Genomic DNA, 13,342 nt, shown 5'->3' with positions numbered 1-13,342 from the left:
TTCATCTGCAGTTTAGATGGTTTGTGTTCAGTGAATCTGCAGCTCATTTACTTCCTGTTTCTTTAGTCTTTCTGTCCTGTGACAAAATGACATAAACCCCAAACTTTGCTTTACAACCAATCAAAATGACACACTTATAATACACTTCTGATACCATTTCAGTGCAGTAAACAACTAAAGTAGTTGAGTATTTGATATTCTTAAACCTGATTCTGTTCATCGTATTCCAGTTCAACATAAACCTACTAAACCAGATCACTTCCATTAGAAACCTGTTCAGCACAATCTCTCTTATATGTTTTCTCTTACCTGTGAGGATCAGATGTGTCCACAACACTCTTTGAACGGATCAGTAAATTCTGTTGTTTAAAGAGGTTGATAGTTTCAGGCGTCCATATTGTTGTAGATCAATTTAGTTTCACTTTCTCTGAATCTCTCTGAACTACAGTGATGTCAGAGCTCCTCCTGTATTCACACATTTACATCCGTCCCTTTATTCTGTGTGTTTGGTTCAGGTGTGTCTGTTTGTATTGGGACTGGTGTTTCTATCAGGTCCTAAAGAGGAAAAATAGCAGACTTACAAAAGCTTGATTGTTTGGTGATATCTGTGAAGAGATTCCAAGACAAATGCTGCTCAACCTATAGATGTTTCATAAAGTCTGATAAATTAATAAATGTAATGTAAATGTAAATGAAGTCATAAGGATCGTTAGTCAATCGGTTGCTTTCATGTCTGATATTTTATGGGACAGGTATGACCCTCTCGTAGAGGCAGGGTTCAGTCGATCTACACTGAGAAACACTGCCATGATTTCACAAAATCCAACTTAAAAGGTTCACAATGTCTCAAAGAAAAGAAAGCAGCAGTAAAACGAGTTTCTCAACATGAAGATTATCTCAGAGTTTGAACTAGTATTAATAGTTTTAATAACATTCATCAAGATGCTTACAGTCCAAATTATTTTTAATTCAAGAATTGGCCATCAAACAACACATCATTGTCTTATTTCAGTTTTATTCAAAACAAGAGGGTAAAAAACAAAACAAAAAATAATGTCATGACCAACTTTTTACATTAGCTACACAAGTTTAACAAAAAAAGTGATGGATATCCAAAAGCAGGAGGGAAAGGTTTGGATCCACTGATGCATCATCCATGTAACATCATAAATAAAAAGATTCCAGCTTTATGAGCAGTTCTGGAACCTCATGTTTGCAATACATATCATGCAATAACAGGATCTGAATCCATCAGACTACAAATCGCATGAGAGCTTCACTACGGTCAGGGAATAAGCAAACACAAGTGGAGAAATGCAGGAGAAGATCCAGATGTTCTGGAGCGGAGAGAATCAGGATTGAAGAGGTTTGGTTTGTGTGAATGTCTGTGAGTGAGACTGAAGGGATCCGTTAGGCCGAGTAATCCTGCAGAATAACACAAATCTATTAAACTATTACACGGGAAAAAAGATGAGCTAATATGTGTCAAAGCTTCTACAATTCAAATGTACATTATTTTATTAAGAAAAGATTTCTCAATATATTAAAAGCAGCAGGATAACATCAGAATGTGCAAATACTGTCGTGTCATCACCGATTGGTCTGAAGTGACATCATCTGGCACATTCCAACATATTAATCAGCAAATTTTTAAGTTATTTACATGTGTACGAGAGAAGTACATCTGAACTTACCGCTCTGGGTTTCTTGTTCATCTTCATGTCAAATCTGTGAGGAGAAAACAAATTAACTCCATCATGGCCAGACAAACTAATGAACACATTTAAAACCCTGCATGCAACTAACTAAAAAACCCAACATGTCTATGAACTCCGCAAGCATGCAGCTGAAAAATAAATGCAAAACCTAAACAAAACTGCAGCAACATCTGTGAATGACGAGGCAGAAGCAAGCAGCACAGCATTCATCCACGCGACGTGGACGGCCCTACGCAGCCAACGGACAGAAGACATGGGACTGAGAAACAGGAAGTAAAATTGAGACTTACTCAAAGTCATAATCAAACATGCCAGAGGGGCTGAAGGGGGCAGCATTAGGAAGGAAGAGCATCAGAGGTTAGTGCACTACACCGACCAGCACATCAATCCCACAGTGGACTAGATAGGGTGTCAACACCTGGGTTTATAAAGCATCCTCTATAGGGCATCAGTGAATATCAGACCCTAACTAGTGCTCATCTTATATAATGGGAAATGATCCTGGATGCAAACATTATCTGCTCCAAGGCAAACCACACATGACAAAATCAAGATTTGCCATCATTTGTGTGGCTTTATGACAGAATTATACAGTAAATTTAGTTCTGGAGTTTACTTTGTACAACAATAAAGAAAATTTCAAAAGGGTCTGAATAGTTCATATATCATATTGAACATTTAAAAATATATATATAATTCTACAGGCCAACGGACAAGATTTACCCATGAAAGTCACATTTGAGGTTCATTTTAAACCCAGTTAATATCAAACCTTCCAAAAAATATCTATAAATACAGTACAAAAATGGGCTGTATATACTCGTTGAAAACTAGCTTCTCGAAATCTTCCTTCTGTCCATCTAATACAAACACAGCTTCAAACAGTGAAATTTGAGTGTTTCATTCTCTAATCAAACCGGCCGCTTATACGTCTGAACTGGGGACCAAAACAGCATTAGATAAACATTAAGACAGAGTAAGAGTCAAATCCATAAGAGAGGAAAGAACAAAAGTAAAAGAAAGGAAAGAACAAAAATGAAACCCCTCCCATTTGGGAAAAGAGGCGTGGCTATCATAATCACTGTGAATATGTCAATTTATAACTGCTACCACATCCAATCAGAGGAGTCCATAAGACATTACATCAAACATTTCACAGCCTGTTCTGAAATAGCACTGGACAGACGAAATGAGGTCATAAATAAATAACCATCTTATATCCTGGACCCCAAGGGCATGCTGGAGATCAGGTACCTGTGTCTGTTCTTGTTCTTGCGTTTCTTGTGGCTGTTGTGGTGGCTTCCAGAGGAGGACGAAGCGGCTTTCTGGGGTTTCAGGTCCTGTAGGGCTCCGTCTGCCTCCTCTGTGTCTTCCTGACTGGGTTCGTTTTCCTGGTTCTGGAGGTCCGGGGACGTGTCACTCTCTGTTCCGCTGCCTGGCTCGCCTATAGGAGCAGAAGAAAAGGAAAGTTTACAAACATAAAGTGATTGACACATCAGGCCACTAAATACACTGAATCAAAGTGACTTACAAATCATGCAAAACAATCGTCAAATTGGCTGTTTCTCTTAAAGGCACACTATGTAACTTCCTTCTTCCTTCATCATCAATCCATCTTCCAAAAAGTGTTTTTGTCTTACTCTATTAAGCATATTGTAAGTGTTTATATTTTAGACCTGAAGGGAATGGATTCGTGGTAAATTTCGTACATTAGTCACTCTCCCGTCATATCTCCCGTCAGAGGTTAGATTTTCGCAACGAGCGGGAAAGGTTGACATGGAACAGCGAAATCCCAAACCTCTGAGAGCCAGCTAGTAAAAAGACAATATGACAAAGCTCGTAATAAAACAAGAATCCACATTTGCTTGGCTTTTTGGAGATGGTGATAACTGATTTGAAATGTAAAGGTGTTTGTATTACTTAACAGGTGAGTAGGTATTTTATTGAACAGACAAAATGTCATATGTAGCTCTCTAACAGAGTTCATTGTAAAGCCTTATCTATGGTGAAGGGTCACTTCATTATGGTTGTTGTAGCGCTGTGCTGTAATTTATTTTCAAGGAAGTACCGTGTCTATTAATGGATAAAGCTACAGTAACGTCTTCTAGTCAGCTTGAGATCCTTTCCTTCTAAACTGGTTATATCTCTTAAGACTAGTAGTTAGGGCTGCACAATTAATCGAATTTCTAATTGCGATTACGATTACGGATGCCACGATTACGTAATCGTTCAAAGCCGCGATTACAAAAGAATCTCTTTGCACACTCTGCGTGTGTGTGTTTAGAGCATAAATATGTTATGAGAGGCGAATCACGAGCCGAAAGGGGAATTGCTACAACAGAAACTAACCCCTACCTTTCATTATGCACATTACTCAAAACAGCCGTGCAGATTCACACACTTGCCTGAAGTGGCGCTGTGCAGATCGATCGGTGTATGACATAAAAATACTGCGAGAGCGTTTCGAAAGCAAGTCGAACACACCTTTTAACTTTTTGGACTTCACGTGCACATTCTGAATGTTCATTTGACGATACCCATGATCACTGCTAATACACAAAAATGCTGCCTAGGTAGACGATGAGCCTATGAGGGAGGGTAATCCCTACACACACAGCTAGGGCTGTCACTTTACGTTCGAAAATCGATTGCACAATCGATCGGACCAACCAACACAAGTTTCGAAAACGAAAATAGGGAATCGATTTTAACTGCCTTTTTTAACCAAAAATGTGTTTTAGGTGGACAGATCAATACAGTACACAGAACATGTAGGATATTGGGAAATAACAATGTCTTTTCTGTTAACCAAATGCTTTTTAAATATTCGCCATTACTTCAGTGCAAGTGAACAAGCGCGCCGTTATTTGTTGCTTAGTGATGTGTGTTAAAGCAAGCCAGAAATGCGCAGATTCTGCCCAATACGCTGTATTTAATATATCATGAGGACTCACGAGTTGCGTATTTGCGCTAAATCCACGCAGATTTGGCTTACACAAACTTTCCCAGCAAAGTGAGTAAACATAGAAACATGCCAAATTGGCTCGTGATATGACAGCGTTACCCGCCAAAGTTCATTTTTATCCGAATTTGGCGGGTGTTCATTTCAATCCTTGAATGTTGCACTCCTGTTTGTCATTGTGCAAAAAACTTCACGCCAATAAATCATCAGAAATATTGCTGACTTGTGCGCGTCTCGAGCGCCCTCTTTAAATTTGTCCTAATGCCTGTTAGTTGTCTGTGGATTTGCCAATATTTGGTGTTGAAAATGGAAACGTCTTTAGACATGGAAAAATCGATTTTACAATCAATTTAATGAACACATATGTCTCAAAAATCGAACAGGATTTTTTCATAAAAGTGACAGCCCTACACACAGCTCACTAGGTTTGAAAACACAGTCCATTTAACAATAAATGAAGATACACGACTGATTGAAATTTCTTGCAGACACAAGAAGCACGAGATTCTACTCACGTTTTTCACTCATATGATCAGGAATCCCACCAAGAGCACAAACAGCCTGTGTAAGACAATCCACAAATAAATAATGAATTTAGATAATTTGTTATTATTTGTTAATATTTCTTTAATATATATTTCTAAAATACTGACCGCCACTGATGTGACAGAGGACTTGCTGAAAAGACGCTCCGCTTCCTTGAACTTCCTGTTCCTCCGATCAGTCTTGCTGTTGGAATTCCTAAAGCAGAAGAAAGCAGATGCTGACCTGTACGCCTTTAAGATTTATACATCATTAAACCACATGAATTCACATCACACTTACTTTTGATTGGTCAGATATCTGTCCCATCCTCGAATGATGTTCCCGTACATCTGAGTGTCCTCCAGGTAACTGCCTTCAAATGCATAAATCTGTCTTTCCAGATTCACCAGAGTCTCCTGAGAAAAATACATGCAAAATCTTTAGAGTGTGTATTTATATATATATATATATATATATATATATATATATATATATATATATATATATATATATATATATTCTGTACATACTGCTCTAAGCTACAAACAAAATCAAGCTAAATTGCCGTTAAAAATTATTTTAGCTGCAGCTGTCAATCATACATGACCTAACAGTTACATATGATCACATCGTAATAATATTAACTTCACTGTGCAGTTATACGTTCTTCGCTCATTGTTGAAACTATACAAAATAAACCTCAAGCTATGCACAAGTGACATGTCTTTAATGTTGTATATCTGCAGTATGTTGTGCATCAGGAGGCGCCATAACAAAAGCGGCTAATACAATTAACGTTAGCATGTTCACATAAATATACAAGCTATACAGCAATTATGTAATTACAAAATGGAATAGTCTTTTTGATATATGAAGTACAAATATGATAATCTAGGACTATCTGATTATTAAATACAAACACACATGCAATAAATAATGCATCTGTACAAGTCTATTTTAGTCTCGCGTTAGCATCCTTTTCACAGATACGGGTATTCCAGTCAATATACGCATTATTTGGTACCGGATCAAGATCAATTTTGGTATTTTGGATATTTAGAAACGTGTATAATTACTGCAAGCTCTTGTTTTCTCTTGACCAGCTCGGAAAGCTCGCGGCGGGTATCGGGGATCTGCGGTGGAGTCGCTTTGGCGTGCATCATCGCCATGATGGAACTGAACTGCTCAATGACCGAGAAGAGCTGATGCGGATCCATCTAACTGCAGTACTTCACATATCCTCCAGTCCGACAGGGGACGCTCGCTCCCCTCCAGAGCAGAATTCGACTCAAATAAAATGAGCAAAACCTGCAGCAGTTCCTCCAGGATTTTCATATTAGATTTTTTAAAAATAGCAGTTTTCGATTAAATCACAAGGTATGTGATTAACTATGACTGAAGAGGTTTGTTTACCGTTGGCATCCCTCTAAATGTAAGTTCTTTAGGCCTTTTGGGTTGGGTATGATCAGTTTTATGCCAGGGAAATATAATAATAATATCCTGACAGTGTGCTTATACAATTGAATCGCTAATAATAATGTCAATTATAATGTCTAAGAAATATAACATGTATCATATGTCATACTCATTGAGAATACATACAGCTACATCCTTTCCATGTGACGTATTCTCTTTGACCAATGAAACACAGACACTAACGGGTAAGCCACGCCTTCGTGATATTTTCTTTTTGCGTTCTTTTACTTTCTAGGCAATAGGAAATTTCTACGCCTTTAGCTAAATAACATTGAGCTCGCGTGCTCGCCCCGCACAAGATCTCGCTCTTTCTCCCGCTTTTTGACGTTCCCGTCATTTTACACACAAGTATATCCAGTAGCCACCAAGCGGCGACAGAGTGTTTGTTATAAAAGCAACTAGCCTTGCATTTACCATAGACAGTTAAAGAAAGGCATTTACAAATGTAAAAGCCTGCCTTTAGTATAAGATTTAGGGAGGACAATGCAACGAAAATAAGAAAAACTAGCATATTAATAAAATATTTAATTCATATGAATATAATTTTATACCTAATGGGGGCGTAAAATTGTAGAATTTTATAAATCATTTAAAATAGTTTATTTTTAGATAGTTTTGAGTATTTTTATGTTTGTTTGTTAAGCGTTTGGGAATTTTTTTTTGAACCCACAGCGTGACGTTTACACGTTGCCATGGCAACAAAGACTAAATCCGACACGAACTCTTGAGCGAGTTCATCTACAACATGAAAACAAGAGCACAGGCTTTTCTCTCGATGTTTAAACCGACTGGTGATAATTAAATAAAGACTTTTTTCTGTTTGAGAACTGCATGATCAGGGAAAGGAAGGCATGGGTAAATTACACAAAGGACTGAATGAACGTGAGTGATTTATCTCTAGTTTCCTTAAATCTGCTAAAGAGTTTTTTTATTTTTTTACTGTATTCTTATTCAGAGTAATGTATCCGTTTCTATAGTAGGTCAGGGATGTCGTTCATCCATTCCCACCAAGTACCAGACAGTCATCATCAGTAATGAAGAGAAGAAAGGCTTTTCCTCACAAACAAAGAGGTTTCAGGATCACCTGGTGAGTTTCATAAATAATCCAACTCTCCCACATTCAATTAAAAATAAAAATCAAATTCAATTAAAATATCACTATCTATCTATCTATCTATCTATCTATCTATCTATCTATCTATCTATCTATCTGTCTGTCTGTCTGTCTGTCTGTCTGTCTGTCTGTCTGTCTGTCTGTCTATCATTTCAGAATGAGAATCCAGGTCCTGGTTCATATGTGTCAGACGCAGCGGCTGAGGGATGCAGTCCTTCATTCTCTAAGAGAGGAACAGGCAGCTTTGCATCAAAAGTGAGACCCTGATCATCAGACAATTTAATTACTGACTTTTCTTAAATTAATCAATGCACACAGAGTCTGTTTAATCATTGTGTAAGGTCTTAAGTCTTAAACATTCAAAATATACTTTCATTTTTTAGACATTAGGCATTGTATATTGTTTAATAGGTTAATTCCTTGCAACTCTTTGAAATAAGATATAATGAATTTACTGAATGATATCACTGGCTGTTTTTGCTTCTCAAGGCTGGTCGTGTGCCCCGCAGCTTCCCGAGGATACGCCCAGGACCTGATGCTTATAACCTCCAGACGTCTCTACTTCACAAGCACGATTTTAACAGAGGAGAATCCAGAACGTTCCGTCTGCCTCTCGCAGTAAAGAGGGAAACGCAAAAAAGTGAAAATCCTGCACCAAATCAATATGATGTATGTATGTATGTAGTATCATTGATTATAGTGTCACATGATCCTTCAGAAATCATTCTAATATGCTGATTTACTGCTCAAGAAACACTCATTATTATTAATGTTAAAAAACAGTTGTGCTGATTCATATTTTTGTGGGAACCATGGTGCATTTTTTTTCAGGATTCTTTAATGAATAGAAAGTTCAAAAGAACATCATTTATTTGGAATAGTAACTTTCAAAACGTCTTTGCAGTGACTTTTGATCGATTTAATGCGTCCTTGCTAAATAGAAATAATAAATTATTTAAAATATGTTTCTGTCTCTAAACTTTTGAATGGAATTTTTTTTTTTTTTTTTTGCTCTCAGGTGTTTTATAGTGTCGTGAACAGAAATTCAACCGTTTCGGCTCAATGTGCATTTCGCTCCAAAACCAGACGTAGTGCAATTTTAACGGACAACTTTAAAGGACCTTCTCCCTGTGAGTAACTCCGTTTTAGATGAGAATAATTAAGTTAAAGGTGCAATCCAAACTGTTTTCAATCCAAATTGTCAACACTTCAGTAATTAAATTTGAGGTTAAAAACAACATTATATTTGAAAGCATATGAATATTAATGAGTGTTGTCAGCTTTTCAAGGGTTTGAATGTTCCTTTGCATGTGCATGTAATTACAGCCACTGTACAGCTGGAATTATGGGTTGTATTTTAAATTCAGTAGTGAAATGCGGTATAGTATTCATTTGAAAAGATGAGATATGCCCTGCTGTAATCACAATCAAATATTGTAATGCTATTACAGTAATCTAGTTATTCATATGTTCATGTTTAAAGCTATCTACTGTCAAACAACTGTAAGATATTACAGATTATGAATCTTTCTATCTCTATCCTTCTTCTGAAGGCCACTACAAAGTGAGTGAGGTTTTGGTCCAGAAGTCTCCTCTAGTTCCTATCTCCTGTTTTAAATCCACCACTGCCCGGATCCAGCCGCCAGTGAGAAACAACATCCCCGGTCCCGGGACCTACAACCCCTATCAGCCACCAGAACCCGTGAAGAGAACCGTTCTTCCGTAAGTGTTCAGTTACACCCGGACTGTATTAAACTTAAACAAATCAAATACATTTTATTTTATGCTCTTAAAGGGACAGATCACCCAAAAATGAAAATTCTGTCATTTACTCACCCTCATTTTTTTCCAACCTGTGTAAATTTCTTTCTTCTACTGAACACAATAAAAGATATTTGCTAACACTTTAGTATGGGGAACACATATTCACTATTAACTATGACTTTTGCCTCAATAAACTCCTAATTTACTGCTTATTAATTGTTAGTAAGGAAGTTTTTGTAGCATTCAAGTTTAGGTATTGAGTCGGATTAAGGGATGTAGAATATGGTGACGCAGAATAAGGCATTAATATGTGCTTTATAATTTCTAATAAACAGTCAATATCCTAGTAACATGCACGCTAATAAGCAACTAATAAATAGTGATAATTGAACCCTAAAATAAAGTGTTACCAGATATTTTGAAAAAATTAAGTAACCAAACAGTTGATGGACCCCATTGACTTCCATAGTATTTTTTTCCCCAAACTATGAAAGTCAATGGGGTCTATCAACTGTTTAGTTACTGACATTCTTCAAAATATCTTTTGTGTTCAACAGAAGAAAGAAATTCATACAGGTTTAGAACAACTTGAGTATGAGTAAATGATGAGAGAATTTTCATTTTTGGGTGAACTATCCCTTTAAGAGCAATAATGCACTGGTGGAACGTCTACTATAATAGAATGACTTTTTGGCCATTTAAATAATGCTTGCAAAGAATTTCATTAGAATACACAGCTACTTTTGAATATATCTGACATAAAACAGCTGCTTTTATCATTAACTAGTTTTCAAAAGCCATATAAAGATAATCATGATATCTCAGATGGCTCATTCTTCACACTGGATTAAGCTTTTTTATGTTTGTCACATAAAATGATCAAAGTTGTATCGCTGTGCAGAAGGAGACACTACTTAGGATTATCAGCGCCACCTCTGATACCCGCCAAAGACCCACCCTTCCCCGGCCCGGGACACTACGACATAATGAACAACAATCCTCCAGCCAAACACCTCGTGTCCAGCGCCGCCTTCCTGTCGGGAACATGCAGGTGGATACAGGAGGACAAAGGACAGGACATACCTGGTCCAGGTAACACTTACATCATCTCTGCTTCATTGAAAAATCAGGCTTTTACTTGTTGGCTAAAAAGTCATGGAACTGAATATCCTAAATTTCCTTCTCCCAGGTTTCTATGAACCCACAGTCCTTTCAAAGGCATCGTTCTTGTACAATCCTGCAAAAATATGGATTCCTGCTTAAACAGCCTTAGTAAAGAATTTACTTATGGATTTGAAGTATTTATGTGCTCTTATTTCATAAAATGTCAGCCCCAGTAAGATTACTATTTCTCTTTTTCCTTATTATTAATTATTATATCACATTTTTACTATGACAGGTTAAGGGCTTTTCTAGATGTGTATCACTTTAATAAAACCATGTCTAGTAGCTTTTGAACTTCTAGCAGCGAGTCTGCGGTGATGTGAACGAATCAAAGCGTTCTCAGAAGCGTAGATCAGCTCTCTCGGTCTGATCACGTCTGAACAGCTGAAAGACAGTCAGAGCACACACAGCTGAGCTCCAAACCCTTGATCCCTCAGGAGCTGATCCTGGACCTGCTGGACGGGGAACATGATGCTGTGAGGGATGTGCTTCAGCTGATCCTGGGTCAGTGGTGTAATGAGCAGCTGTTGTGGGACTAGAGGAGGGTGTGGAGGTCTGTGCTCATCTGAACAATGCCAAAATCTATGTGGGGATTTCATACGCTCGTGACTTGAAAATGTCCTCTGTAGCTTCAGGAATGACCTCTGCACAAGGTCAACATGATGCATAGAAAGATTCATCAGGGATGTTTATTTTCTGTTTGATATCTTTTTTAGATTATGATGTCACAGTTTATAAGAATATTCGATTATGATTTTGCTATGTATAATTGGCAACATGCTAATATACACTAAGACTTTCAATGTTTTTGAAAGGTCTCGTCTGCTCACCAAGGCTGCAATTATTTATACATACAGTAAAAACAGTAATATTATGAAATATTATTACAATTTAAAGGAAGTGTTTTCTAAGTTAATAAATTGTAAAATGTAATTTATTCCTTTGATCAAAGCTGAATTTTCAACATCATTTCTCCTGTCTTCAGAGTCACATGATCCTTCAGAAATCACACTAATATGATGATTTCTTGTTTTTATCAATGTTAAAAGCTGCGTAATATTTTTGTGAAAACCGAGATCATTTTTTCAGGATTCTTTGATGAATAGAAAGTATATAAAAAAATAGCATTTATTTGAAACAGATATTTTTTGTAACATTATAAATGTCTTTACTGTAACCTTTATCAATTTTAATGTGTCCTTGCTGAATAAAAGCATTAATTTCTTAAAAAAAAAACTAATCTTATTGACCTCAAACTTTTGAATGATAGTCTATATGCGTATGATTTTTTTAATGATAATTATGAATACATATACTCACTATAAATCTTCCATTTTGGAAGCTTTAAAATAAAATCTACAGAACTGAGGTCTTTTTAACTGTGTTGAATTGTGTGTTTTTTCCCTGTACATATTTGTTATAGGTGGTTGCCAGGTCATTGCTATGCGGTTGCTAATGTGTTCTGAGTGATGTTGAGTGTGATGCTCTTCAGTTGCTAGATGGTAAAGAGCCATCCTCAAGTCTGACTCCAGTCCCACTCTTAATGTAAGATGAAGAACCAGTTTCTCACTGAATTTTAATTCTTAGGGTTACTGGTTTTTCATATGCTTTCAGTCTTTAACAATACCATATGAGTACAGGGGCCAGTTGTATAAACAATTATGTTAAGACTGTCCAACTAGAGGTTAGTCAAGGGACAGTCAGTCTAACTTTTTAGTATTAAATTAGACCAATCTACGTTTTTCTGTAACTGACTTAAAACAGTTATGAGCAGTCTTAGAAAAAATGTGATGACTTGAAAGACTAGTCTTAGCAGTTTATGCAACGGGCCCCAGATGTTATCCCATTTGAAAGCCTTTAAATAAGAATTTGCTTTTATAGAACTTCGCTTCATTCGTACTGGATCTAGCTGTTGAAATATTTGTAGTTATAAGAGTTCAGAAATGCAGAATGTTGTCCACCCATCCCGTATGTCGCCTGTTGGTGATATCTCAAACCCCGCAGCTGTTCGGACCACCCCCGTCAGCAGCTGTGAATATGTTCAAATGCTGACCTCACCATTGTCCGATACAGCTTCTCTTTATTATCTGCATGCAGATTTCATAAACTGATCATAGCTGATAATGTGATGAGGTGTTTTTGAGATGAACAATATTGACCAACATATTCTAAAAGGTCATACATCACTTGTGAGGAGGGATCAGCTGTGATGAGGTTTCATTAATACAATAGTTCAACTTTAAATTAAAAACATCTACTTACAATCTGCTCAACCTTATGATGAACCTATAGGTTTTTGTTCGCTGAACATAAAAAGATGATTGCACATGAACGTGGAATTTGACCAGTTTTCCTAAAAAGTACCTTTAAAGTAGTCCATCTATGGACAATATCCCAAAATATATGTCGTTACTTACATTTATGTACGTTCAAATTTGGCATTTAAAACAAAAAATATATATATATTTTTGAACTGCTTGGTTTTAGTTCACCCAAAAATGTTAATCCTGTCATCATTTACTGGTTCCAAACCTGCATGAGTTTCTTTCCTCTGTTGAACACAAAAGAAGATATTTTGAAGAATGTCGGTAACCAGACAGTTGACAGTAGCCATTGACT

The 13,342-nt window shown here is 36.8% G+C and overlaps 2 protein-coding genes and 1 pseudogene across 5 annotated transcripts in view; 1 reads left to right on the top strand and 2 right to left on the bottom strand.

The window, feature by feature from the left end:
- LOC143701570 (E3 ubiquitin-protein ligase TRIM39-like) overlaps positions 1–411 on the bottom strand; it is a 33,463-nt pseudogene extending 33,052 nt beyond the window's left edge. The window contains exon 1 of the transcript XR_013190129.1: positions 310–411. The product of XR_013190129.1 is annotated as an E3 ubiquitin-protein ligase TRIM39-like (transcript). The remainder of the gene's footprint in view (positions 1–309) is intronic.
- Positions 412–997: 586 nt separating this feature from the next.
- On the bottom strand, positions 998–6,408 carry meaf6 (MYST/Esa1-associated factor 6). Of its 2 annotated transcripts, XM_077194966.1 has the most exons (8): positions 6,282–6,408; positions 5,506–5,621; positions 5,334–5,421; positions 5,196–5,241; positions 2,973–3,162; positions 2,009–2,038; positions 1,695–1,728; positions 998–1,425 (listed from the first exon to the last, which is right to left on the bottom strand). In XM_077194966.1, the coding sequence occupies exons 1-8, from the start codon at positions 6,372–6,374 to the stop codon at positions 1,411–1,413; spliced, it is 612 nt and encodes a 203-aa protein (XP_077051081.1). In that variant the 5' UTR covers positions 6,375–6,408; the 3' UTR covers positions 998–1,410. The 2 variants fall into 2 exon arrangements, with proteins under 2 accessions (XP_077051081.1, XP_077051082.1); XM_077194967.1 differs by lacking the exon at positions 2,009–2,038.
- A 986-nt stretch (positions 6,409–7,394) lies between these two features.
- Positions 7,395–11,959, top strand: stpg1 (sperm-tail PG-rich repeat containing 1). Of its 2 annotated transcripts, none has more exons than XM_077195593.1 (8): positions 7,395–7,563; positions 7,659–7,768; positions 7,952–8,050; positions 8,285–8,464; positions 8,814–8,925; positions 9,349–9,517; positions 10,461–10,651; positions 10,749–11,959. In XM_077195593.1, exons 1-8 carry the CDS (start codon positions 7,533–7,535, stop codon positions 10,820–10,822), a joined length of 966 nt encoding a protein of 321 aa, XP_077051708.1. In that variant the 5' UTR covers positions 7,395–7,532; the 3' UTR covers positions 10,823–11,959. The 2 variants fall into 2 exon arrangements, with proteins under 2 accessions (XP_077051708.1, XP_077051709.1); XM_077195594.1 differs by having other exon boundaries at positions 7,408–7,563; positions 7,662–7,768.
- The last annotated feature ends 1,383 nt before the right edge of the window (positions 11,960–13,342 follow it).

The sequence above is a fragment of the Siphateles boraxobius genome, unplaced genomic scaffold, assembly GCF_051911475.1.
Source record: "Siphateles boraxobius isolate OS27281-9 unplaced genomic scaffold, OSU_SipBor_1 33, whole genome shotgun sequence".
NCBI lineage: Eukaryota > Metazoa > Chordata > Actinopteri > Cypriniformes > Leuciscidae > Siphateles > Siphateles boraxobius.
The sequence above is the reverse complement of the archived record's forward strand: the minus strand, read 5'-3'. Positions and strand labels throughout refer to the sequence as shown.